At 36.5% G+C, this 22,946-nt stretch overlaps 1 protein-coding gene across 4 annotated transcripts in view; it reads left to right on the forward strand.

Moving 5' to 3' along the window:
- Positions 1–22,946, forward strand: part of SREK1 (splicing regulatory glutamic acid and lysine rich protein 1) — a 55,756-nt gene that overhangs the window by 15,570 nt on the left and 17,240 nt on the right. For 3 of the 4 annotated variants that reach the window (XM_079916914.1, XM_079916916.1, XM_079916917.1), the window contains 7 exons: positions 8,639–8,803; positions 8,948–9,126; positions 10,318–10,448; positions 11,324–11,438; positions 16,754–16,873; positions 17,242–17,622; positions 21,927–22,022. In XM_079916914.1, the coding sequence (XP_079773040.1) occupies positions 8,639–8,803; positions 8,948–9,126; positions 10,318–10,448; positions 11,324–11,438; positions 16,754–16,873; positions 17,242–17,622; positions 21,927–22,022 (1,187 nt within the window). The remainder of the gene's footprint in view (positions 1–8,638; positions 8,804–8,947; positions 9,127–10,317; positions 10,449–11,323; positions 11,439–16,753; positions 16,874–17,241; positions 17,623–21,926; positions 22,023–22,946) is intronic. The other variant, XM_079916915.1, reaches the window with a different exon arrangement.

Raw genomic sequence — 22,946 nt, forward strand, 5'->3', positions numbered from 1 at the left:
AGTAGTAGGATTGCTGGGTCGTATGGTAGTTCTATTTTTAGTTTTTTAAGGAACCTCCATACTGTTCTCCATAGTGGCTGTATCAGTTTACATTCCCACCAACAGTGCAAAAGGGTTCCCTTTTCTCCACACCCTCTCCAGCATTTATTGTTTGTAGATTTTTTGACGATGGCCATTCTAACTGGTGTGGGGTGATACCTCATTGTAGTTTCGATTTGCATTTCTCTAATGATTAGTGGTGTAGAGCATCCTTTCATGTGTTTGTTGGCAATCTGTATATCTTCTTTGGAGAAATGTCTATTTAGGTCTTCTGCCCATTTTTGGATTGGGTTGTTTGTTTTTTTGATATTGAGCTGCATGAGCTGCTTGTATATTTTGGAGATTAATCCTTTGTCAGTGGCTTCGTTTGCAAATATTTTCTCCCATTTTGAGGGTTGTCTTGTTGTCTTGTTTTGGTTTCCTTTGCTGTGCAAAAACTTTTTAAGTTTCATTAGGTCCCGTTTGTTTATTTTTGTTTTTATTTCCATTTCTCTAGGAGGTGGGTCAAAAGTGATCTTGCTGTGATTTATGTCATAGAATGTTCTGCCTATGTTTTCCTCTAAGAGTTTTATAGTGACTGGCCTTAACATTTAGGTGTTTAATCCATTTTGAGTTTATTTTTGTGTATGGTGTTAGGGAGTGTTCTAATTTCATACTTTTACATGTAGCTGTCCAGTGAAAGATAAGGTGACCATATGTGTGTGGGTTTAGCGCTGCGCTTTCTGTCCTGTTCCGTTGATCTATATTTCTGTTTTTGTGCCAGTAGTATACTATCTTGATTACTGTAGCTTTGTAGTATAGCCTGAAGTCAGGGAGCTTGATTCCTCCAGCTCTGTTTTTCTTTCTCAAGATTGCTTTGGCTTTTCGGGGTCTTTTGTGTTTCCATACAAATTGTGAAATTTTTTGTTCTAGTTCTGTGAAAAATGCCATTGGTAGTTTGATAGGGATTGCATTGAATCTATAGATTGCTTTGGGTAGTATAGTCATTTTCACAATGTTGATTCTTCCAATCCAAGAACATGGTATATCTCTCCATCTGTTTGTATCATCTTTAATTTCTTTCATCAGTGTCTTATAGTTTTCTGCATACAGGTATTTTGTCTCCTTAGGTAGGTTTATTCCTAGGTATTTTATTCTTTTTGTTGCAGTGGTAAATGGGAGTGATTCCTTAATTTCACTTTCAGATTTTTCATCATTAGTGTATAGAAATGCAAGAGATTTCTGTGCATTAATTTTGTACCCTGCTACTTTACCAAATTCATTGATTAGCTCTAGTAGTTTTCTGGTAGCATCTTTAGGATTCTCTATATAGTATCATGTCATCTGCAAACAGTGACAGTTTTACTTCTTTTCCAATTTAGATTCCTTTTATTTCGTTTTGTTCTCTGATTGCCATGGCTATAACTTCCAAAATTATGTTGAATAATAGTGGTTAGAGTGGGCAACCGTGTCTTGTTCCTGATCTTAGTGGAAATGGTTTCAGTTTTTCACCATTGAGAGTGATGTTGGCTGTGGGTTTGTTACATATGGCCTTTATTATATTGAGGTAAGTTCCCTCTATGCCTACTTTCTGGAGGGTTTTTATCCTAAATGGGTGTTGAATTATGTTGAAAGCTTTTTCTGCACCTGTTGAGATGATCATATGGTTTTTATCCTTCAATTTGTTTATATGGTTTATCACATTGATTGATTTGCATATATTGAAGAATCCTTGCATTCCTCGGATAAACACCACTCAATCGTGGTGTATGATCCTTTTAATGTGCTGTTGGATTCTGTTTGCTAGTATTTTGTTGAGGATTTTTTCAACTGTGTTCATCAGTGATATTGGCCTGTATTTCTCTTTTTTTGTGACATTTTAGTCTGGTTTTGCTATCAGGGTCGTGGTGGCCTCGTAGAATGAGTTTGGGAGTGTTCTTCCCTCTCCTATTTTTGGAAGAGTTTGAGAAGGATAGGTGTTGGCGTGTCTCTAAATATTTGATAGAATTCACCTGTGAAGCCATCTGGTCCTTGGCTTTTGTTTGTTGGAAGATTTTTAATCACAGTTTCAATTTCAGTGCTTGTGATTGGTCTGTTCATATTTTCTATTTTTTCCTGGTTCAGTCTCGGAAGGTTGTGTTTTTCTAAGAATATGTCCATTTATTCCAGGTTGTCCATTTTATTAGCATATAGCTGCTTGTAGTAATCTCTCATGATCCTTTGTATTTCTGCAGTGTCAGTTGTTATTTCTCCTTTTTCATTTCTAATTCTGTTGATTTGAGTCTTCTCCCTTTTTTTCTTGATGAGTCTTGCTAATGGTTTATCAATTTTGTTTATCTTCTCAAAGAAACAGCTTTTAGTTTTATTGATATTTGCTATTGTTTCCTTCATTTCTTTTTCATTTATTTCTGATCTGATCTTTATACTTTCTTTTCTTCTGCTAACTTCGGGGTTTTTTCTGTTCTTCTTTCTCTAATTGCTTAGGTGTAAGGTTACGTTGTTTATTTGAGATTTTTCTTGTTTCTTGAGGTAGGCTTGTATTGCTATAAACTTCCCTCTTAGAACTGCTTTTGCTACATCCCATAGGTTTTGGGCTGTCGTGTTTTCATTGTCATTTGTTTCTAGGTTTTTAAAAATTTCCTCTTCAATTTCTTCAGTGATCTCTTGGTTATTTAGTAGTGTATTGTTTAGGCTCCATGTGTTTGCAGTTTTTACAGTTTATTTTTCCTGTAATTGATATCTAGTCTCATAGCGTTGTGGTCGGAAAAGATGCTTGATACGATTTCAGTTTCCTTAAATTTACCAAGGCTTGATTTGTGACCCAAGATATGGTCTATCCTGGAGAATGTTCCATGAGCACTTGAGAAGAATGTGTATTCTGTTATTTTTGGATGGAATGTCCTATAAATATCCATTAAGTCCATCTTGTTTAATGTGTCGTTTAAAGCTTGTGTTTCCTTATTTATTTTCATTTTAGATGATCTGTCTATTGGTGAAAGTGGGATGTTGAAGTCCCCTACTATGATTGTGTTACTGTCGATTTCCCCTTTTATGGCTGTTAGCATTTGCCTTATGTTTTGAGGTGCTCCTATGTTGGATGCATAAATATTTACAATAGTTATATCATCATTTTGGATTGATCCCTTGATCATTATGTAGTGTCCTTCTTTGTCTCTTCTAATAGTCTTTATTTTAAAGTCTATTTTGTCTGATATGAGAATTGCTACTCCAGCTTTCTTTTGATTTCCATTTGCATGGAATATGTTTTTCCATCCCCTCACTTTCAGTCTGTGTGTGTCCCTAGGTCTGAAGTGGGTCTCTTGTAGACAGCATATATATGGGTCTTGTTTTTGTACCCATTCAGCCAGTCTGTGTCTTTTGGTTGTAGTATTTAAGCCATTTTACATTCAAGGTAATTATCAATATGTATGTTCCTGTTACCATTCTCTTAATTGTTTTGGGTTTTTTATTTTAGGGCTTTTCCTTCTCTTGTGTTTCCTGCCTAGAGAAGTTCCTTTAGCATTTGTTGTAAAGCTGGTTTGGTGGTGCTGAATTCTCTTAGCTTTTGCTTGACTGTAAGGTTTTTAATTTCTCTGTTGAATCTGAATGAGATCCTTGCTTGGTAGAGTAATCTTGGTTGTAGGTTTTTCCCTTTCATCACTTTAAATATGTCCTGCCACTCCCTTCTGGCTACCAGAGTTTTGCCAAAAGATCAGCTGTTAACCTTATGGGGATTCCTTTGTTTGTAAATTGTTGATTTTCCCTTGCTACTTTTAATATTTTTTCCTTGTTTTTAATTTTTGATAGTTTGATTAATATGTGTCTTGACGTGTTTCTCCTTGGGTTTTCCTGTATGGGACTCTGTGCTTCCTGGACTTGATTGACTCTTTCCTTTCCCATATTAGGGAAGTTTTTGACTATTATCTCTTCAAATATTTTCTCAGTCCCTTTCTTTTTCTCTTCTTCTGGGGCCCCTATAATTCGAATGTTGGTGTGTTTAATGTTGTCCCAGAGGTCTCTGAGATTGTCCTCAATTCTTTTCATTCTTTTATCTTTATTCTGCTGTGCGGTAGTTATTTCCACTAATTTATCCTCCAGGCCACTTATCTGTTCTTCTGCCTCAATTACTCTGCTGTTGATTCCTTCTAGAGAATTTTTAATTTCACTTATTGTGTTGTTCATCATTGTTTGTTTGTTTGTTCTAGGTTCTTTTTAAATGTTTCTTGTATTTTCTCCATTCTATTTCCAAGATTTTGGATCATCTTTACTATCATTATTCTGAATTCTTTTTCAGATAGACTGCCTGTTTCCTCTTCATTTGTTAGGTCTGGTGGATTTTTACCTTGCTCCTTCATCTGCTGTGTATTTCTCTGTCTTCTCATTTTGTTTAACTTACTGTGTTTGGGTCTCCTTTTTGCAGGCTGCAGGTTTGTAGTTCCTGTTGTTTTTGGTGTCTGCCCCCAGTGGGTAAGGTTGGTTCAGTGGGTTGTGTAGGCTTACTGGTGGAGGGGAGTGGTGCCTGTGTTCTGGAGGATGAGGCTGGATCTTTTCTTTCTGGTGGGCAGGACTGTATCCGGTGGTGTGTTTTGGGGTGTCTGTGAACTTCTGATTTTAGGCAGCCTCTCTGCTAATGGGTGGGGTTGTGTTCCTGTCTTGCTAGTTGTTTTGCATAGGATGTCCAGAACTGGAGTTTGCTTGTAGTTAAGTGGAGCTGGGTCTTAGCGTTGAGACAGAGATCTCTGGGAGAGCTCTCACCGATTGATGGTGCATAGGGCTGGGAGGTGAAAGTGGTCCAGTGTCCTGAGCACGGCGCTCCCATCTCAGAGGCTCAGGCCTGATACCTGGTCAGAGCACCCTGTCAGCCACATGGCCTGGTATGTGCGGAGTCTCTTGTCTTTTGGGAAGTGTGAGGTGTTCTGCCAGCGTTTGGTAGGTGTTCTGTAGGAGTTGTTCCACATGTAAATTTATTTTTTATGTATTTGTGGGTAGGAAGGTGATCTCCAGGGTTTATTCCTCCACCATCTGGAAGGTCCTGATCTGTAAATGGTTTTTAATTTAACATCTAATCATTTGAATTGGGCTTTCTAAAAATTTTATTTTGGGTATGTTTTGGTATATTTTAAGATTAATTCCTGGATCATCATCTCTTTTCCCCCCTCCTCAGAAAGTATTGTCTTGCTATCTTGAAACTTTTTAGGTTTTATTTATCAAGAAGAGAAAGTTTTTATTATTTAATTTGTTGCTGTGAGGGGAAATGATTCCTTTCAATTCAGCTGTAGATATGTTTTTTTTGTTTTTTGTTTTTGCGGTACGCGGGCCTCTCACTGTTGTGGCCTCTCCCGTTGCGGAGCACAGACTCCGGACGCGCAGGCTCAGCGGCCATGGTTCACGGACCTAGCCGCTCCGCGGCACGTGGGATCCTCCCGGACTGGGGCACGAACCCGCGTCCCCTGCATCGGCAGGTGGACTCTCAACCACTGCACCACCAGGGAAAACCAAGATATGTATTTTTAGAAAGCTTAATTCATGAAGAATAATTTTAGGTAGAAAACAGGGGAAAGGTGGCCCGTGATTTGGCTCCTAGCTACCTCTCTGACCTTTTTTTTCCTACTGGTTTTCCTGGCTCCCCTCTATTTCAGTCTTATTGGCTTTGTTGATTTTTGGATATGCCAAACATATTTCTGTCTCAGGGCTGTTGTACTTATTTATCCTCTGCCTAGAACATTTGTTTTCCAGACATTGAAAAGTTTTACTCTTTCATAAGAGTGAAACCTTTCATGAGGTTTCTTTCTATTTAAAAATCACATCTCCAGGGAGGCCAAGGTTTCTATGTCAGAAGGCAAAAGTTTTATATCAGGAGTCAGGTCATCTTTACCCCCTCAAACACTGAAAGGGCAACTTAAGTATTTAGGTCCTTTAGACCAGGGCTAGAAAATAGGCTAATCTAAAGAAGGGTAGTTGTATTGTTATAGTGCAGCCACATCCAGTAGAACTTTGTGCTATGATGGAGATGTCTGTATCTCTGCTATCTAGTGTAGAAGCCACTAGCAACATGTGGCTCTTGAGCACTTGGAATGTGGCTAGTGTGACTGAGGCACTGAATTTTAATTAAAATTCAAATAGCCATATGTGATTGGTGATTACCATGTTAAATGACACAAGTGTCGAAGAATGGTACAGTGCAAAGAAGAGAGAGAGAGAGAGAGACAGGAAAGGTTTCTAAAAACAGGACTGAATGATCTTTAAATTTGAGAAACAAAGGAGTTGGATTAGATGATTTGGAAAGGCCCATTAGAGATCTATAATTGTATGTCCCAGTGAAGAAATGTGTAGGTCAAAGGGATTGACAGCTGGGAATACTAGGAAAGGCCTGTTTTAAATCCATGCAAAACCGACAAATAATAAGACTCATATTTGTGATTTAGCTTAATTGTATATAATAATTCTCTTGCACAGTAGAAAAAAATTTAAGGTATGACCCTCAATCATCTGTGAATGTTAGACTATCAAAGACATGGGAGGGGAAAAAGGAGTGTGATTAGACGCAACATGTGGAGGGAGGCTAGGCCATTCACCTGTTTTGAACTAAGGTATTTTCTATAACATTATGGTAACTTGAAATGGTGACAGCAAAAAATATAAGATCTGTTAGTAGCAAGATACCACAGATTGTAATAAATACTATGAAGGAAAAAAACCAGAGTGGTGTAGTAGAGAGTAAATGAGGCTCTACGTAAGGTGAGGGAAAGCCTCCTGGAGAGGGTGATTGACCTGGCGGTTGAAGGATTCAGCCAGCAGAAGCTAGGGGAAGAGCTTTCTAGGGCCGAAAGAATGCCAAGTGAGAAACCCTAAAGTGAGAAAAACTTGTGTGTTCCAGGTGCAGAATGGTTGTGAAGGCAGGGTGGCGGGGTCGGGGGGCAGCAGGGTAGTAGGTGTTTTGAGATTGGAGGGATAGATAGGGCACTGATGATGTAGGGCTATTTAGGCCACAGAAGGAAGTTTGAATTTTATTCTGAAGGGTTTTAAGCGGGGGTAAAACTTGATTTGACATGTTTTGAAACGATCACACATGGGTTGCTATGGTAAGCATAAGTGATACTTATTTCATAAACTAGTATTTTCACCTTTAGGAAGTGTTATTACTTAACAGTTGTTAAATTTTAGTAGCTTTGCAACAATATAACAGTATATAGTCAGTTAACTTATTTGACTTAAATTGCAAAAGTAGAAATGAAAGTTGCAGTTTTTTTTTTCCTTGAAAAGTCTTGTGAATTCTGCAAAATTTTTCATTTTCAAATTCTGAGATCTATCTTTTCAGTTTAAATTCACATTAAAAATGTGTTTCTTAATGCTTGAACTAAAAACTGATTTTAGTAATGTTATGAAAGATCATTCAAAGGTTTTTATCTTTTTCCTACCGTAGTATAAGTAAGGGTTTAATATTTTAGGTTTCTTTTCTTAGGTAAACTTTGTCCCTGCTTTAATTTTAGTCTGTGCATGGTGGTACCCTGGTTTTACCACGTGTTAGCTGAGTATCTTTGGGAAAATTATTTTCTGTAAGACTTTGCCTTTATCTGTGAAATTGGTGTAATAGTAATATCTATCTCTTAGGGCTGTTCTGAGAATTGCGTTAATAACCTAGCAAAAATTAGGTGCTTTGATTATTGTTAAGTATTAGGAATTCACAGTGTTGTTGAATGCCCGAGGTACAGTTGATTCTCATTATTTGTGAATTCTGTATTTGTGAATTCACATACTAGCTAAAATTTATTTGAAATCTCAAAATCGGTACTTGTGGTGCTTTTGTGGTTATTCATCAACACAAATAGAATGAGGAGAAAGTTGAGTTGCTTGATACGTTCATTCCCAGATGAGTTCAAACAGAGCAACGCTCTGCCTTCTTATTTCAGCTCTAATGGTGTAAATAACTTTTTTGTGTGTGGTGTGTCGAGTGTCATGTTTTTTGCATTTTTGTGCTTTATGTTGGTCATTTTGCTCTTTAAATTGGCCCCCAGCATAGTGCTAAAGTTTTGTCTAGTGTTCCTAAGTGTTGGAAGCCTGTGGTGTACCTTACAGAGAAAATTCTTATGTAAGATAAGGTTCATTCAGGCATGAGTTGATCATGCTGCTGGTCATGAGTTTAATGTTAATGAATCAATAATATATACTAACTAAGGTATTTGTAAACAGAAGCACACATAAAACAAGGTCATATATTTATCACTTGATGAAAGTGTTATGACCAGAGGCTCATAGGAACCTAGCCCTGTGTTTTTTTCCCTAGGAGCAGCGATTTCAGTATTTAATAATTCAGTCTTCATGGCAAACTTTATTGGACATAAGTACTACAGATAATGAGAATGGACTGTTTGTTTTTAGTGTCAAGTTTAGAAGTAATTAAAATACCCAGATAGTTAAGAGATATGTTGTATTTCTAATTACATTGAAAACTACTGTGACCTTACTCTGAATAATTCAGATATATACCTGGCTTAAATTAGGAGTCCCTAGTCTCTTCCCATTCTTACTGAGTTGATCAATATTCTTCAAGATTAGAGAATGGTAATTTTTGACACTAATAGAAAATATCTGCTCTGTTTTTTTTTTAATTTTTTTATAGCTGGGTGTTTCCCTTAGCAGTTTGGGAGCTATACCAGCAGCAGCACTAGACCCCAATATTGCAACACTTGGAGAGATACCACAGCCACCACTTATGGGAAATGTGGATCCTTCCAAAATTGATGAAATTAGGAGAACAGTCTATGTTGGCAATTTGAATTCCCAGGTAACTAATATAAGAAGAAATTGAGTGGTGGGACCTCTTATTCCTTTCCCTTTATTAAAAATCGTATCAATTGATAAAGTAGTATTTACCTGAATTTTTTTAAAGAAGAATATACTTTATTAAAGTGTTACTTTGTTTCTTCAGACAACAACAGCTGATCAGCTACTTGAATTTTTTAAACAAGTTGGAGAAGTGAAGTTTGTGCGGATGGCAGGTGATGAGACTCAGCCAACTCGGTTTGCTTTTGTGGAATTTGCAGACCAAAATTCTGTACCAAGGGCCCTTGCTTTTAATGGAGTTATGTTTGGAGACAGGCCACTGAAGTAAGAAACACTAAACAAAGAAATTTTAATGATTTTGAAAAAATTTTGTGGTTTTGATGTAATGCAGTTTTTTTTTTTCTTTTTAATAGTAATTGGCAATTTGTGGAAAGGAAGACTTTGTGTTAAGTATAAATGAAACACATGAGATATTTACCATTTTAGCCTTTAAATTAAAGTTACATTTGAAGACATCTTATTTTCTATTTCATAAGGTCTAATTTAAAGTTAACATTTTTATACCGTACATATTGATTGTAGGTCTTTTTCCATAAGCTTTAACAAGTTAGGTTGGTTTTGCATTATTACACTAGACTAATGGGCAGTTTAACATATGGGTAGAACTTACAGTAATATAGTAATAAGAATTTTGGTAAATCCAAAATTTCAGGAAGAATGTACCCAGAAATGTTTTAAATTATACATTTTAAGGTTTGCTCACGTCCTTGTTTGCAAAATGAAAAGTTGATGTAGCCTTTCAGGTACTCAAGACCAGAAATTCTATTTCATGCACATTATCGAGGCACCAATTTTATCTGAATTCTGTAGATAATTGCCTTAATTATATAGTTTGATCAGGAGTCTGCTATTAAGGGATAAGAAACTGTTCTTAGTGAATGCTGTGTTTTCACCATGGTAAAGGGAGACACACCAAATTCATTTATGTGCATCAGAGAAACCACTGTTACCCATAAAGGAAGAGTTTTATCAGATTCCTCCCATATTTGAAACTGTATGACGAGGCCATGGTCCAGGGTGGATTAAAATGGTGCACATGATATATAGGTTCCCTTTCATCCTCCCAGGGTGCAGAGGTTATCAACAAAATTTTATAATCTTAGAAGTGATTCATTTTAATATTGGTGTCACCATTTTAATTTATTATAACTCTAAGCTGTGAGGAGAAGCGGTTGTCCTGGCCTATTTAGGTTGTTAAAGAAGTTAGCTAGGGTTCAGTTTTTCTTTTTTTCCCTTGCTTTTTGCCTTTGTTAGCAAGAGATGATGGCAGATGGGAATGAGATAAATCATGGTTTTGAGGTTGGTTTTGGTTATTCTGTATTTAGCTGTATTATTCTAAATGTGCTTTTGAGATGTCCTCAGATTTGTAAATATCTGTATCATATAAACAATTAGTTGTTTCATGTTTTGTAAAATATGGTGTGTATTTGTGATATGCTAATATTTTTAATTTAGAATAAATCACTCCAACAATGCAATAGTAAAACCCCCTGAGATGACACCTCAGGCTGCAGCTAAGGAGTTAGAAGAAGTAATGAAGCGAGTGCGAGAGGCTCAGTCCTTTATCTCAGCAGCTATCGAACCAGGTAAGGCCATAGCGTTGTTACATAGGTCATAGTTGAAGATCATAGAATCTTAGAACTGGAAGGAATTTTAGAAATTATCTGTTCAGTCCCTTCATTTTACAAACAAGAAGACTGAAACTCAAGAAAGAGTAAGTGACTTAACTAGCGTTAAAGGTTGAAGAACTATTTAGCACAAATATCTTTTTCCATGATACTGAATTGAGGTACATTAGCTTGAGTTAATCACTTCTTTATATTTTAATAGCAAAATCAGTACGCAGAACTGATTTGCTTAAAGCAAAGTGTAAATATTATTGTGAGGCTAAAGACAAGAATAAATATATTTTAAATGTTATGATTAAGCAGATTCACTTTTCCTTCAAAGTTTTAATTTTAAAAATAGAAAAGAGAGCCCATGAGTTAGGAAAACTACAGAGTCTGTTTTAGCATGGTAAAGGAACACCCTTTCAAACTTTTGTGTTGCTAACTAAAATTAGAAATCCAACCTAAAAATGTCTAGATGGTTTTTTACATTTGAGCAAATTTTCTAAATTAGAATTTAAGCTTCAATTCTAGGAAAATAAATGGAAAAAGGATTTAAAATCACTGTCATAGGAATTACAGACATGTTATAATCGTACATTATGGCAGCAACAAAATACTACGAACAGCTGTTTATAATCATCTGGTTTATATGTACTGCTGCAGGGTGGCTGCACTCAACGAGTTTATGCAATGACTTTCTTGGATGTTTCTGAAGGATAATTGCACAGGAGGAGGATGTACAGAGAGTAGGCCCCTTGCACTATATGTGGTACATTCCACTTGTGCCTGATTATTAACTGGGATCTTTAATTGTTCTGAGCTTACACTGCAAAGTGGTTTTTTCCTCCCAGAGTCTGGAAAGAACAATGAAAGAAAAGGCGGTCGATCTCGTTCCCACACTCGTTCAAAATCCAGGTCTAGCTCAAAATCCCGTTCTAGAAGGAAAAGATCACAGTCAAAACACAGGTGAGAATTTCTACTGTCATATTTAAATTTTTTCTGTTTTGTATTTACAGTGGTTAAGATTTTCTGAGTTTTTGTCCAAGTATCAGAGTGTAGAAATTTCACTGGTGTTCACCAGGGAGTATGGTTACCATTAGATATTGCTTTAATTGTAATGCTAAAGAATGAAGTTTTATGTAATTAATATATAATTTCAGCTAATTTTTAGTTTTAGAAGTTGGTTTTCTATCTTAAGATGTTCTATTCCTGATTTTTCTAAGAGTAAACTAGTCTCTATACAGAACTGGCAGAAATTTTTCATTCTTCATAAAGGGAACATCTGATGCTGAAAATATTGCTGAAGTTGTTGCAGCTTTTTTGTTTTTTTCTTCCCCCACTTTCCTCAAGGTCTGGGGCGCACCACCCCAGATCTTGATTTCAAGTAGTTACCCTTCTCCGATACTGTGCGTCAAGTGGGGTACTTTAAGTCTTTGTACTCTTGGTGATAAGAGCCTCTTCCACCCACTTTGGGACCTGAAACATAGGAGTAACTTGCAGCTTTAATTGCAACTGTTGTGCTTAAGCTCTATTTCTGTTTTGTTTATCTTATTTTTGAGCGTGGCTTTGTCATTTTGAAGTTCTTTTAAAATCTTTTGTGTTTGGTGCAAAGGGGGTCTCAAGATATAAACTTGCAACACCATCTTGATTGGAAGTAACCTAAGAGTCATGTCTAAAATAAGTTTTATTGTCTTCTTTAAGATGTGGAGGGGGCTGTTACTGCAATGTGAACATGTATGCAGTGGATCCTAATTGCATGTTACATGTGCATACATATGCGTACTCTCTAAAGAGAAGAGGCAGAGAAAAGTGTGTGTGCGTGTGAGTGTGCATGTTTGTTGGGAGTATTAGAGAAGGAGGAGGATTTGAGGGGAGGGAAAAAAGGAACCAGTATGCCCTATGTTGAACCTCACTAGCAAGCTCAGTTTTGTCTTGATTTTCTGTGCTAATCAAGGAGATTGAGGTAATGAGATAGGAAAATACGATCTTCTTTTTTTTAATTTATTTTTTATTGAAGTATACTTGAATTACAATGTTGTACAGCAGAGTGACTCAGTTATACATATATATATGTTCTTTTTCATATTCTTTTCCATTATGGTTTATCACAGGATACTGAATGTAGTTCCCTGTGCTGTACAGTAGGACCTTGTTGTTTATCCATTCTATGCATACCAGTTTGCATCTGCTAATCCCAAACTCTCACGTCTCCCCTCTCCCACCCCCTCCCCCTTGGCAACCAGCAGTCTATTCTCTATGTCCCTGATTTTGTTTCTGTTTCATAGATAGGTTCATTTGTAGCATATTTTAGATTCCACATGCGATATCATATGGTATTCGTCATCTCTTTCTGACTGACTTCACTTAGTATGATAATCCCTAGTTGCAGATATTCTTAATTAGACTCTAGCAAACTATACTTCAGCTCTCTACTTGTGTATACGTCTCTACTATTACTTGCAGAATTCCTTTTGGAATATGGTTTTAATCTCTCTCTCTATCCAAGGCCTTACAGTAAGGCAAATTCATGTCCAAGAGAAGGAGGTTGTTTCGTGTACAAGGAATAAGACAGTGTAGCAAAGCCAGAACTGGAGAAGGAAAGTCGTGTAGAATCAGTGGTACTAGATTATGGATATTTCTATAGGTCAACAGGTGGTGAAGGTAAAGGAGATCAAGAAAATACAGAATTGAGCTGAAGAATAATAACTTTTCTGAGGAAGAAAAAGAGCAATGACTTAAATCTTACTTTGTGTTATAAGAGCCATGCTCCAAATCTAATACCTTAGTGGTTTTCTAAGGCAGAAAAAAAGCAAAATTTGATTATTAACATTTTTTCCTTGATAATTTCTGTGACGCTTTCTCTGTTGGGACAAATAATTTAACTAAGGTTTTTACTCTTATCATTTTCAGTATATTGGGATATTTTCCCTTTCCAAGGGTTAGTGGAGGAAGGGTTATTCTGTCTAAAATGAAATTTGTTAATTTCTTATTTGAATTTCTTATTTGAATAATTTCTTATTCATGGGAGTGATTTCATGGAGGTCTGTCTAATTATGTAGCATTAGAAATTAATTGTTCTTGGCTGGCGCGCACACCCAAACACGCCCATACACACAGGCACACCTCGTTTTATTTTACTCTGCTTTATTGTGCTTCACAGATACTGTGGTTTTTTAACAAATTGAAAGTTTGTGGCAGCCCTGCATTGTCAGATGACAATTAGCATTTTTTAGCAATAAAGTATTTTTAATTAAGGTATGTACATTTTTTTTTAAGACATAATGCTGTTGCACACTTAATACACTAGAGTATAGAGTAAATATAAATTGTATATGCATTGGGAAGCCAAAAAATTCCTGACTCGCTTTATCGCGATACTCCCTTTTTTGCGGTGGTCTGGAACCAAACCCACAATAACTCTGAGGTATGCCTGTATGTCTTTTTTGTCAGCATATACTGTTTTTATACATGTTGTATATAAACACAAGAAGCCTTTACTAAGGTCATAAAGAAATAAAAAAGAGGATGAGTTTTGTTGAAAAGAAAAGAAATTCCTCACCGAAAAACATTTGACTTATGGAACTCCCTCCCCCTCTCCACCGGTAGGGGATGGCAAGCATTTCTCGGTTTCCCCTCTTCTAGTGGGATTGGATACCCTCAGCTCTGGCTCTGACCCACTAGACCTAGCAGGAGTGTGGGTTGCAGGAGCCCTTGTTCTTGAAGCCCCACCTTCTTAGTGTTCTGATACTTCTAGAACTTTCCCCTGACTCTTTCCCTGTTCCTTCTTCTTTCTGTAGGAGGGAGGAAATAGTTATTTGTTACTATGACCTTGGCTAGAACTGGGAAGATGTGTTTCCACTCTGTCCAAATTTTTATATGTGTTTTTTTCATAGGGACAGTGTTAGAAAAGGTGGGTAGTAGTACTCTATTATATTTTAAAGTTAAGTAACCTTTACAGACCAGCATAGGAACTATAAGACATTTTATAATATTTTAATGGGAAACAACTGACTTACAAATGAACTTTGATGCAACATAATGGTAAGTTGCTCTTTATTTACAATTTAACTTATAAATGCAATTTTGTACATCATGTTAAAATGACAGCTGCTAATGATAGCTCAAATCTTTATCTTTGGTTGGATTAGATTTGCTCTTGACTTGAAGCTTTTAGCTTTCCGAATAGAAAACTTGTAGGCAACTAGTGGGTGAGACAGACATGAAATATTTAATGTCAAAATTGAAATACAATAATTACTCTTGAGCAGTGACTTTCAAACTCTGAGGACCCACAGGATAAGGTGGGAATCCAAGTGGTCAGTGCTTTTTTATTATTAACTTTTATTTGTTATGGCTATGGTTAATTTTCTTAAAGGAGTTTGTTTAATTAAGATTGGAAAGTGCTATTTGAAGCAAACAAAATTATTATTTATTGTTTTTAGCAAGGTTAACTAGAATAGAAATCTTAAGACTTATTAAGTACATAGAAGCAAAGGCCCTTTAAAACATTATTACCCTCATGTGGATGTCTGTAAATGGACTAAAAATGTTATAAGTTTTTAAGTTTTCCTCTGCTAGCTACTACTTGACCCTTGTGTCTCTTAGGTTATTAGTGATAAAGGTTTCAATAAACTACGAATTATCTTCGTATATTAAAAATGAGGTATGAAGATAAGTGTATAATAGATGAGTGGTTCAGTTGAAAATTAGCTGTTGGAAAACAAATTTTGACTAACTGAAAAGTGTGTTTTACGAACAAGAGCATTACTTAATTGAGGATTGTCTGGAGACTTCTGGTTTCACGGCATAGCACAAGCATTTAACTATATGTATTTCTTTTATAGATATTTGTTTTAACTTAATTCATGAAGATATAACTATCAAGATGAGTTTTAATTATATAAGGCATACTTGTAGATGTTCATTTGACCCCTTGGAATAAATAGAGATATAATTTAAAGTTTTCATTTATGTTAATTGTTAATAATGATGATGATGCAGATATTGAGATAGGATTTTTTTTTTGCGGTATGCGGGCCTCTCACTGCTGTGGACTCTCCCACCGCAGAGCACAGGCTCTGGACGCACAGGCCCAGCGGCCATGGCTCACGGGCCCAACCGCTCCGTGGCATGTGGGATCCTCCCAGACTGGGGCACGAACCTGCGTCCCCTGCATCGGCAGGCGGACTCTCAACCACTGTGCCACCAGGGAAGCCCTGAGATAGGATTTTTAATCATTTACTCTGCACTCAAAACTGTTAGGCAGTTTTCCATATATCATCTGTTTTAATTCTCATGACAGTTCTAGGAGGTATAGGTATGATTCTTACTCCACTTTTTAGATGAAGAAACTCAGGCTCAGAGAGGTTGAGTGATTAGCCAGAGTTCTCACAGCTATTGTGTGGCAGAACTGAGTGTCAGGGCCAGATTGTTTAACTGTGAAGCCGGTGAGTCTCATCACTTTGTTGTTTAAGTTGTATGCCTTCAATTTGGTTACATTTAAATAAATAGTTCCTAGGATACCTCATTATGAAAAATGTCACATTATATAAGCTATTATTTCAGTTGGGAAAGGAGCCTAGAGAATTTCAGAATTTAAAAAAACAGTTATTTTTCCTCCAAGAATGCCAGTAATAAAGGTTTCTTTTAACAGCTTTGTTTAGGTAATAAAATCAAGGCTTTGCAAATTCAACATTTGATTATATTTAGCTTTAACTCACGAGTAAGATGTCTGGTTTCCTGTCACACTAGCACCATCATTAGTACTGTGCTTCCCTATGCATTCTTCTTAGTATGTGTTATGACAAATAACACACAGTCATTTATAGAAACCATTGAACCATATAACCACTACTCCCTGTCAAAGATAAGTTATAGCCACAAGCAGTAATATTACATTCAAGTCAAGAGTTAAAGACAATTTTTGGTATGAAAATTTGGACCATGGGAGAAGTTGTCTGTTCTAATTGAGCCAGGCAATATTTAGCAAAAGAAAGCCACACCTGAAACTGTCAACTTAAGTCTGACATAGGAAATAGCTTAAATTCTTTTTCTGTTTCTGTCTTTGTGTTCTGGACAATGAAATGTCTGGTGAAGTTTTCAATAAATAAATTTATGTCAGATAATCTAATTTTGAAGCATTATGTAATAGAGAATTTAAAAATATTGATAAATACTGTCAGGATTGGTTTTAAAATTCTCTTATGTGAAAGATCTTAAATATTTATAAATTGAAATTCTAAGAATAAGTTTTGATATTCTAACAATTTGTTTTTCTTTAGGAGCAGATCCCATAATAGATCACGTTCAAGACAAAAAGATAGACGTAGATCTAAGAGCCCTCATAAAAAACGCTCTAAATCAAGGGAGAGGCGGAAGTCAAGGAGTCGTTCGCGTTCACGGTGAGTTTTTTGGAAATTAAGGGTAGTTTTCTCATGACCTCATATGTTAAAAACCTGTTGTTTAAATTTTTAATGAAAGAAATTAAACTTTTTTCTGATTGTTTCAGTAATGAGTTAATATCGATTGTCATTGATTTGAATCTGATGGTTAGTATGACTCATGTGATTTCCAGACTAAATTCAGCCTGATAATTGTTTCATTTAGCAGCTTCATGTACACATAAATTATTTAGAAATTTATGTGTAATGTCTCACAGCTATTATACATTGTTTTGTGTTGATAATTGTTGAGGAAAGAGAATGAGGTCCTTGTTGGGGAGTAGAATTATTTTAGTTGTGAATTTATTTATTTACTTTTGTTTTTAAAGGGACAAAAGAAAAGACAACCGAGAAAAAATCAAGGAAAAGGAAAGAGTGAAAGAAAAAGATAGAGAAAAGGAAAGGGAAAAAGAGAGAGACAGGGAAAAGGAACGTGAAAAAGAAAAGGAACGGGGTAAAAACAAAGATAAAGACCGGGATAAAGAACGGGAAAAGGACCGAGATAAAGACAAGGAGAAGGACAGAGAGAGAGAGCGGGAAAAAGAGCATGAAAAGGAACGAGACAAAGAGAAGGAGAAGGAACAGGACAAAGAAAAGGAACGAGAAAAGGACAGATCCAAAGAGATAGATGAGAAAAGAAAGAAGGATAAAAAGTCCAGAACACCACCCAGAAGTTACAATGCATCAAGAAGATCTCGTAGTTCCAGCAGGTTTGATAATGCTTAAAGTTTTTACCAAAGGGCTTACTGATGACAAATGAAAACATAAATTTTAACTGGGGGGAAAAGATAATTGTGCACAAGTGGAATCAGTACAATAGTATCAGAACATTTCCCTCTGATAGCAGAGTAAACATTTCTCTAGCAGAGGGATTGCTACAGTATTGAATCTATGAGGAGGAAGAGAGAATATTGGCCAGAATTACTTGAAAAGTTAACTGTCCTTTGTAATCCACTATTTTAACCTGGCAGTGGTGTCAGTGGCTGCTGTTGCTGCTGCTTATTATTTTCTTGGAGGGTGGGATCGCAGGGGCAAGTTTTTTGTTTTTGTTATGTAGAGAAATTGACTTCTTAGGCGTCTATATTTCTTTGGAATGATGTGGTAAATTTTAATATATAAAATTATTTCTAAAGTTACAGTATTAGTCCTTTTCGTCATCTAAGTTCATTTTTACTCCTCTACTTTGTTGAATACATGACGTTTAAATTTTGGTTTTCATTTATTAATTTGTTGTTAAGGATTTGCTTTTTTCTTAGGACTGTTTATTAATAGGTACACTGCCACCAGGTGGCAGCAGGTTGCCATAGTAACATCAGCAAAATGAGGACCTTCCTTAATTCAGGATTATCTCAATCTACATCCATTGCTCCAGATGATATTGTGACTATAAATAAATGGAATTTCCTAAGTTGTGTTAAACTATATCTTAAAAATACTTTAAAAATATATTTTTGCAAGTTTTAAAGATATTTTAAAATGTTTTTTCATAGAACATAATTTCTGAGACAATGGACTATATATTTCCTAAATTTTTTAACTTTGTGTTTTAACAGCTTATTCTTAATACTAGTCTTTGGCTAGTTAATAGAAGATAATTGCAAGCATTTATTGAATGCTTTACCATATGCCAGGTTTTATGTCTCAGCAGAGTTTTTCATGACTGATCTTATTTAATCTTCACAGTAAGCCTGTGAGAAGACTGTTATCATGGTTTTAAAACATGAGGAAACCAAACCAGAGGAAATTTTCCATCTGCTCTGCACTTTAGTTAGAAGTATAGTAGTATAGTAGCTCTTCTCTCTTTAGAGATTGTTTAATTGAGGACTTTAACCATTACTTGGTACTGGCTTTTAAAAAACGCGTCAGAAGGGGCTTCCCTAGTGGCGCAGTGGTTGAGAGTCCACCTGCCGACGCAGGGGACGCCGGTTTGTGCCCCGGTCCAGGAAGATCCCACATGCCGCAGAGCGGCTGGGCCCGTGAGCCATGGCTGCTGAGCCTGTGCGTCCGGAGCCTGTGCTCCGCAACGGGAGAGGCCACAACAGTGAGAGGCCCGCGTACCGCAAAAAAAAAAAAAAAAAAAAAAAGTGCGTCAGAAGTATATAGTTGAAAGCAACAGTATATGTTAAAATGTGACTTCAAATCAGTAGGTCATTGCCATATTTCAGCACATTGAACCAAAACCTGAAGAAATTAACTCATTTGCTGTGGGTATCAGTTGAGCCTTGCAGACTGCATCTTTATTGCAGTTATTTTATTGGTTGTGTTTCACACATTCCTTTGTGTTGGTGTGATCGTTTAGATATTGCCCTTCACAACACCAAATAATATTTCGATTCCTTTTTAAAAAATTAATTTTTATTTTTTGCTGCTTTGGGTCTCCATTGCTACACGTGGGCTTTCTCTAGTTGTGGATAGTGGGGGCTACTCTTTGTTGCGGTGCGTGGACTTCTCATTGCGGTGGCTTCTCTTGTTGCAGAGTATGGGCTGTAGGTGAGCGGGCTTCAGTAGTTTTGGCACCACGGGCTTCAGTAGTTGTGGCATGTGGGCTCTAGAGTGCAGGCTCGGTAGTTGTGGCACGTAGGCGTAGTGGCCCTGCGGCATCTCTCCGGACCAGGGATCGAACCCGTGTCCCCTGCATTGGCAGGCGGATTCTTAACCGCTGCGCCACCAGGGAAGTCCCCTCGATTCCTTTTAAATTCAGTTGAATTTACTTTTTCTGATGACTTTGAAATGTTTATAATTTTTTCATGGGTCATTTTAAGTCACTTGATATTTAAGAAAGTGTAGATGTTCACATTCAGTTCTTAGGTCTTAGATAACCTCTGGGGCCTGGAGAATAAATGTTGACTAATGTTAATTCCTAAAGGTTCAGCAGTTTGGAATGTTTTATGCTTTCAGAAGAGCTTGCTGAAGAGTTACCATTTCTTATCTTTTAGCATTTTTCTTCCTTTAAGGTGCTCTGATTTGTTTAGTGAATGGGAAACCTCTTAACTGCCCAGAATAATAGTCTACTTAATGTTTTTATTTCCAACATTGTCTTCTGAGCTACATTTTTAAGGAAAAATTTTGATATTTAAAAACTTTTAATGCTTGGAATTATAATTAATAAGGATGAGACCATCAAAGGGAAGGAGAACATATTTACTGAGCACCTGCTGTGCACCAGACACTAGGCTTGGTATTTCACAGGTATTATCCTGATCCTCAAAACTACAAGGCTCAAGTTATCTCCATTTTTTAATTGGAAAAACTGAGACTCAGATAAAGTAATATGACCCCAGTCGTGCAGTTGGTAAGATGTGGAACTGAAATTTAAATGTAAGCCTAATCAACTCCAATTCTGCATACTAGAGCTGACAGCTTCTTTCTCGACTAACTGATATTCTAGCTTCCTGTCTGTCCAGCCTTAGCTCTCATTATCACTAACTGGTAATTATTAGATGTCCATCTGTACATAGTGCTTCCTGAACATACAGGTAAAGAGTTACACTGTTGAAGATGGAGCCATTTTGTGTAAACTTAAAGTCTGGAATACACTGATATTCTCATGCTATGAAAAAAGTACTTCTGGTTCTTGTGTGGGGCAGGGAGGTGCTGTTACAGAATGGCATTGATTAAATGGAATAACGTCATCTAATTTCCATATTAGGAAGTGTAATTTTGGGGTGACTTGGACATAAAATTGGGTAAAGGAGGAGAGAACCTTAGGTAGAGTTGGAATTGATTTATTTGTGTTCTCAAAGTTCTTGAGCTCTTTTGGTAGTAACATCTACTGCGTATACCACATATGAGCATTATCTAGTTTTTTATTTTACAGATGAAAAATGTACACAAAATGTTTCATTAGCCTAGAATCAGCTTACTGAGGTGATAAGGAGAACTTGAATTCTGGAGGATTTGGTTTCAGCTATGTGGCCACTAATTATCAGAGCTTCTTGTGAGATAGGTCATTGGCTACATTAATCATTTAATAAATGTACCCTTATACCTCGTCACCTGAATAATAGACATCTTGAAATTCATTGTTTCTAAGTTGATGACCCTTACAAATGAAGTAGTTTATTAGAGTATGCATCATTTGGTAATGTGTTAAGCAAAATAGTTTTTAATAATAATAAAACTGTTAATCTATTTAATAATTATTTTTGACTTTATCATATTTAAATCCCAGGTTTTAAGTAATTTCCTTACATCTAAGCAACTTGTGTGCTCAATTTTAAATGAATAGAACAACAATAATGAAATGGTAGGTTAAGGGGGTAAAAGCAATTTCTCTGTCAAATGAATTAATGTTTAGAGACATTCTACATACTTGGGTTTAAAAAGTTCACATTTTGGGGCTTCCCTGGTGGTGCAGTGGTTAAGAGTCCACCTGCCGATGCAGGGGACACGGGTTCGTGCCCCGGTCGGGGAAGATCCCACATGCCGCGGGGCGGCTGGACCCGTGAGCCATGGCCGCTGAGCCTGTGCGTCCGCAGACTGTGCTCCGCAACGAGAGAGGCCACAACAGTGAGAGGCCCGCGTACCGCAAAGAAAAAAAAAAAAAGTTCACATTTTGCAACCCCATTTACCTTTCACTTCTTGAAAAGGGCCTGTTACCTTGTTAAAAAATAATCCACAGTGGGGCAGCAAGGAGCTAGATGCATGACAAAGGATCTGATAAGCAACACATGCTTTAGGTGCTGAGGAAGAACATGTTTGACTTGAGAGAGAATGTGAAAGAAACATCCATTACTATATTTTCTACTCAAGAAATCAGGTGAAAAGGAGGTCGTCTACCCTTTCTGATATGAAATCTTAGAAGATGTTTTCATTGGTCTGTAAAATTTACAGTTCATAATTTGACCTGTACTAGAATTAGATAACAGACCATTTCATGAAAGACATTAGTTTAAACTGGCCTGTAAAGAATACTATTCACTTGAGAGCATTAAGGACCCTTTTGATTTTGTGTATTTGTATTATCTTTTATTTAAATTACTGTTTTTTAAAATGACATATTTTTGACTTCCAGGGAGAGGCGTAGGAGGAGGAGCAGGAGTTCTTCCAGATCACCAAGGACATCAAAAACCATAAAACGGAAATCTTCTAGGTCTCCATCCCCTAGGAGGTAGGTTGAAAGCATGTGCTAAAACTGAGGAGGAAGCAGGGGGAAAATTTTCTCTTTTCAGTCTATTTTTTTTAACTTTATATTTTGAATGAGTAATATGTAATGTCTTTACGTGGTTTAGAAATCCAGAGAGTATAAGAAGTTATATAATGATAGGTCTTAACTTCCACCCAAGTGTCCATCTACCCTGTTCCCACAAGTAATGACTTTATTAGTTTTTTTTGGTATATCCTTCCAGTTTTGTATATAGGTACAGATGAAAATATATAATTTTTATTTTCATCTTCTACAAAAGGTAAAACAAAATATACATAGTTGTACAATTTACTTTTGTCACTTAACTACCAGGAGAACTTTCTGTATTTATCAGAAAATACTGCTTCCTTTTTACAACTTCATGAACTTCCATTATCTAGCAGTACCTGGTTTATGTAACCAGCCTGCAGTAGAATGGGTTTTCTTAATTTTCTTTTTATAAATTATATAAGTCTGTAATGAACAGCTTTGTACGTACATAATTTTGTAATGTGCAAGTATGCAGAGAAAATTTTCATAAATGGTATTTATTGTTGGGTCAGAGGGTGAGTGTGTTTGTAGTTTTGAGAGATTTCCTTCCCTTTTGTCCTTCATAAAGATTGGCAGCAGCTTGTACTTTAACCAGCTATGTATGAGAATGCCTGTTTCCCTATAGCTACTGTAGATTGCTACCAAAGTTGTGTATTTTTGTCCATCTGATAGATGAGAAGTGGTACCAGTATATAGTAATTTCCGTTGCATTTTTCTGAAGAGTGAAGGTGACCATCTCTTCATATATTTGAAGGCCATTTGTATTTCCTTTTCTGTGAGTTGTATACGTTGCCGATTTTTCATGGAGTCTGTTTTTGTGGGGGGTTTTTTTGGTTTATTTTTTCCTATTTCCAGGAG

Source organism: Stenella coeruleoalba (assembly GCF_951394435.1).
Source record: "Stenella coeruleoalba genome assembly, chromosome: 3".
In the NCBI taxonomy this organism is placed as follows: domain Eukaryota; kingdom Metazoa; phylum Chordata; class Mammalia; order Artiodactyla; family Delphinidae; genus Stenella; species Stenella coeruleoalba.